The sequence below is a fragment of the Plectropomus leopardus genome, unplaced genomic scaffold (genome assembly GCF_008729295.1).
Source record: "Plectropomus leopardus isolate mb unplaced genomic scaffold, YSFRI_Pleo_2.0 unplaced_scaffold4021, whole genome shotgun sequence".
Taxonomy (NCBI): Eukaryota; Metazoa; Chordata; class Actinopteri; order Perciformes; family Serranidae; genus Plectropomus; species Plectropomus leopardus.
This window is the reverse complement of record NW_024644027.1, coordinates 3467-9048: the sequence shown is the minus strand read 5'-3', so window position 1 is coordinate 9048 and position 5582 is coordinate 3467. Positions and strand designations below refer to the sequence as shown.

At 37.1% G+C, this 5582-nt stretch overlaps 1 protein-coding gene across 1 annotated transcript; it reads left to right on the top strand.

The window, feature by feature from the left end:
- Window positions 1-6: 6 nt before the first annotated feature.
- LOC121939047 lies at window positions 7-5221 on the top strand (the record flags this gene model as incomplete). Its single annotated transcript, XM_042482187.1, has 5 exons — window positions 7-55; window positions 1469-1816; window positions 2602-2676; window positions 3924-4046; window positions 4734-5221. Coding segments are annotated over 5 exons (681 nt in total), but the record flags the coding sequence as incomplete, so codon positions are not given.
- Window positions 5222-5582: the final 361 nt, after the last annotated feature.

Here is a 5582-nt window from a genome sequence, read left to right as displayed (position 1 = left end):
TGACACGTTTATAGTAATGTTAGAAACGTCTTTGTTCGCGCGGACACGCTGAAAGGTTCGTCAAAAAACCTGATAGCTAACTTTAGTTAGCCTAGCTTTAGCACCTGCTAGTTCCTTAGCTCACGGTGTCACACTGTTAAAAGTTTCACCTGTAGAAGGTTTTATTTATTCCAAAATCAGACAGTGACGGTGTTTGATAATCCATCCATAACATGCAGGGTTGGAAATAAACTTTTTTGTCTGTCTGCCACTGTGGCAGGCATATTAAAAAACACAACAAAAAATGACAAAATGTTTGTTTTTGGCAGATGAGTGAAGCTAATGTAGCAGCGGCTGCCATATTTTACCAGCATCTGTCTGGTGTTTATTTCCACCCCTTCTGACATGTCGTCTTTCAAAGTAGTGGAAAGAAAATATCAAGAAATGCACACTAAAGTTCAGATTTCTGTTCTGGTCATTTATGCAAATAAATAAATTTAAATAAATAAATGTGAATATGTGAAAATAAATGAAATGCATATTTTATTAGATAATGCATTGTTTGCATATTTAATGTGTTAAGTGTTATGAGAAAAAAACATGGGTTTTTGTTTTGATGATCATACACTGAACCAAGTAAACCAAATATGACTGATGGAATCTGAATATAAAATTGCAGAAAAATTTTATTACAAAAATAATTTTGCCTAATATGAGTTTTAAATGTAGGAAGTTGCCTAATGATATTTATTAAATAAATCTCTCCACTAAATGTTTTAATTTTGGGGGTCATAAAATGTATGGAATTTAAAATACATGTCTTTAAAGACTGCTTTCTTCTTTTTTTCTGAGATTCTGAGCCAATATCACCACTTGAGCATCACCAACAAATTTTCCATTTTTTTTTTCTTCTGAAACTTTTTTTTACAAGGGAATTTATTTATATATCATTTATAGCTGTATTTATAACATTATAACATCTAAAAAATGTTTCCTTTGGCTGTTGACAGTATTTTGTAAACATCCAAAATTTCCTGTGTAAAAAACTTTTAACTCTTAAAACACAAAGTAAAAAAAGGATGGAAATGGATTTTATACAGTGTTCAGATTTGTGTTTTTGAAGTGTTTGCAAATCACAGCATATTGTCATTATTACCGTGTGCCTACATTTAATTAGATATCTATAATGTTATATTTAAATATAACATTTCAAACAAATTGCAATATAAAACTAATTGTATGATTGTGTGTAATATGGTGGTTTTATGTTGATATCTGTTAGTTAAAAATATTATCGCAATAACTCGGGGCGTCTTCCCTTGAAAACTGAACGTTGATATCCGGCTGTCCTCTCCTGTAATGGGAGGAAAGGGCCGAGGTTGAGCAGCACATCTGCGTTTGAGGAATTGTTGCACCACTTAACTGAAAAACATCAACTCTGCCGTTCAGAGGCGTTTATGTTGTGTTCATGTTGTGTTTGTTTTCTCAGAAGAGAAGCGTCTCACATCCCAAAATCCATCAGTGGAGGGCGTAGAAGGCACAAACGTCACTCTACGGTGTGACCTGAATCCTCCCACCAACCTGTCTAATTTCATAGTGGATGTGAACAGAGTCGATCTTGATGCCAGGAACAACTTGGTCCATGCCGTCGTGAGGGGACGGGACCATTCTCGTCCACAGATGGGTCGGTACAAAAACAGGACACGTTTCAACCACAGTGACCTGAACCGAGGAATCCTGGAAATGACGATCTCCTCAGTGACGCTGGCTGACACCGGACCGTACAATTTCTTCATCAGAGAACTGAATGTCAATTGTACTATTAACCTCACTGTTGGTAAGCAGGTTCAGTTTAATACACTTTAATTCAGATTCATAGAATTATTTGTCCGAATTGGGAATTTCCCACCACTGTTTTTGAACCCAGTTCCAGGTTCATCTCTAACGCGATGTTTGCACCCCGCCGAACATGCCCCATCCACAACTTTCCACAATGGAAGCGCAAAAAAATGTCTCCCGAATTTAACTGAACCCTACCAGCCTGTTGGTGGAAATGCCCCGAAAATTAACGTTTTGGTTTTTTTTTTTTAAAATTAAATCCCCCAGTGTGAACTGTAAAGTTAGTGTCTGAAAGAATCGGTTGCTAAACAAGATGCCAAATGAGACTACAGAACGTCATCACGCCGAGCCGCGGCAAACATGGCTGCACAGCCTCTTTGTAGCTCCTAACGATGGCTTTTTTTTAACTCTGATACTGCATTTACTCTTCAAAAATAGTAAAAGTGAATTTTATTTGAAGATTAATCTGCTGAACAAAATGTGCAAGTGTCAAAAACATTTGTTCTCCACTGATATTATTTTGTGGTCCATAATCTGGTGGAAAAATCCCACCGGCTTTGAACATTTATAATGATTTCTCTGTATAATTATACTTTAACAGGTTTTCCTGTTAATCCACTGACTGTTAGACAAATGTTTGTTATGTTCAGGTGACCCTGACCAGTGTGAAGTTGTAGGCATTGACTGACAGATTAATGCACACAGCCATCTTTCTCTCACTGTTAGAAGATATTTGTAATCTGTGTTTTCTGACTGCTGAGCATTTTTTGTGTTTTTAAACAGTGCCCAAAGACAAACACAACAGCACAATGGGACAGGACTCCACCACAACTGGACATCCTGGGAAAGATGATGGAGGTAAAAGTCTTTGAACTGTTCTACAGAAAACTGTAGTTTTTTTTTTTATCCCTTTTTATGCAGATATTGCACTAAGCCACCATGAAGTCTGTTTGCATTTTCACACAGAACCAAAAAATGGCAGCATAATCCCACTCCTGTGATGATTTTAGACAGCATACCAGCATCGCTGGCTATAGCTGCTTTTTTGCACAAATTTAAGGCTTTTCTTAGGTGGGATGGGATATGGGGATAATAATGAGATTTTATGAACTAATGTTTTGTATTTTATTTAATCGGATTCGATCATTTATGTATTTATTCCACCCACCTACCCAGATATTACAGGCAGAAAATAGCAGCGCTGCCAGAGCCTGGTACAATGCATCTCTCCTCGTTTTACATACAGTTGATCATTTATTGTTCGCTGACCCTGCCCAACGTTTTAAGAATTGTTACAAACTTTTCCTTCAACTGCCGCCCTGCACACCCGAGGCTGAGGAATGATAACTAGTGACATGTAAATGACTGATGAAGGTTTTAGTAAAATAAAGGGAAAAAGGGGAGACATTTAAAATAAAATAAATAACCACCAATGAGGATAGTATAAAAGAGAGAGAGAAAAAAATGACAGTAAAAAAAAAAAGAAATGAAAAAATAATGATAATAAAAAATGAAGAAAGAGGAGAGCCTACATGTGTGGGTCACTGTAGTGTAGTAAGCTACATTTTAAAGTTCTGCCAGAGTGGAGGCGTCAGCTGCTATATGCAGCATCATCCGGCAGGGTTTTTTAAACAAATATACAGGTATAACATGTCAATAACAATAATTTATCGTTTGTTATTTGGTGGCTGATCTTGTCCTCTGCTTGGACAGTAATAAGCTCCTAAATCTCTCTGTTTTCCCAGTTTGCGGTTATTTTCAGCTGCTGCACTTTTCTTTGTTGCCTGCAAACTGCTGCTTTTTAAATCTCCCACAGAGGCTCGCTCACATAACACATCTACATCATTACTGCCTCTGATACGTCTTAAAAACAAAACAACTTTGTCCTCCCGTTCTGCGATCGTACCTTTTATACATTTGATTTATTCTTCAGTCTCTGAATACAAGATAATGTGACTGTGTTTAAATGTGTTGTTTTTCTTTACATCATGAGCAGCACGCTACAGAGGAATTATCCGAATCAGTTACCAAATTACAGAAGAAAAAACCTGCATCACCTCTGAGCCAGCCCTTTTTTTACACTCACCTGTCTGATGTTTCTTCAGCTGCTGCAAAGAACGAGTCTGCGCTCGCCCCTGACGGTGGTGTTGTTGTTTTTTTATTTGTTTTTGTTGCTGTCGTTGTTGTCGGTGGTGTTCTTCTAATCCTGGTGAAGCGTGGAAAGATCAGTAAGTTATAAACTTTTGCTCTGCAGTATTTTAAAATTATTTGTGGACTGTAATTAAGTATTTTTACTCTTCTAATGTCAGCCAACCACCACTTTGAAAAGTTTTCTCACAGAAAAAAAAACTTAAATCAGAGCTAATACTTTACTTTAAACTGGCTTCAACAGTAAAATGCTGCTCAGACACTGATGCATAAATATTAACAATTTAATAATGTCAGATAGAAATATAAATCATGGAGGACATTTAACTGCAGAAGATTACTTTTGCTTTTGATATGTTTGGTACAGTTTTAATTTTGGAATTCAAACGCAGGACTTAAAATAGTATTAAAGTATTCATCAGCAGATTTCCTTTGTCTGATGGCGGATAAATTGACCCTTCGACAGAAACCAGAGTTCAAATATTAAGTGTAATATCTAATATTGACTTTTGGGGCAATTTGTCTTCCTGCCCAATCAAATAAAAAAAGAAATATCACAATGAAGTTTAAATTTGATTTGCGGCACTCATCAGCCAAAAAACTCTCCTCAAAAACAGATCTTTAGCTGTTTGTCCAAGAGAACCCAGAGCTGAGATCTCAGATTTGGGATCGGAGTGAAATATTTTAAATATGTGTTTGTGCTTCACTTAACTTCACACACTAACTTTAATAAATGATTAAACAAACTGCTTCCTGTGTCCTCATAGAGAATCTGCTGAGGACGGTCAATAGAAGGACGGATCGAGATGCAGAAGTGGCAGCTGGCACTGAACTGTGTCTAAACACAAGTTGACCCGGACCTGGATAGACCTGCTGCAGACCACTTGGGAAACAACAAGCAAGTAGTTTAGTGATGACTCAGCAGTAATGTAAACAGACACGTCATAATACAATAACGAGAGGTGAGAAATTATCATATGCACTCTATGATGATATTGTGGGTCATTGTAGGTCTATGATGATATTGTGGGTCATTGTAGGTCTATGATGATATTGTGGGTCATTGTAGGTCTATGATGATATTGATAAGAGTCTCGTGCATATATTGACGGGGAGGTGTCCAAAGACACGATAACAGCATCGGTGCAACCAGGACCGAGAGCACGATCAGGGCGAACGGGGGGTACAGTATCAGTGCAGCCACAGCACGAGCACAACCAAAGGCAGGATCACAGCATCAGCACAGATATCACAACGGTCAGGCACAGCAGTAATAGAAAAGAAAGAAAGAGGGAGCAGAGCCAGAAAAAAAGCAAAGCAAAAATCAGTTGCAATAATCAAGTTTAAACCTTTGGAAAAGTCACAATTCATACAGAACATGTAGGATTTTAATACTTAGCATTTAAATGTCAGGAGTTGGACCTTAATCAATTGAAAACACTACTAAATGCCCATTTATACTGTATTTCTTTTCTACTAAAAAAAAAGTGATTAGAGGTTTTAGTAACACTTTCAATGCCAGCCAACGAGAAATCTTGGTTTTATGAAATCAGGGACCTTTTTTATCCTTTTTACTACTAATCATGTCATATCCAGAATCAGACTCTATTGTTATT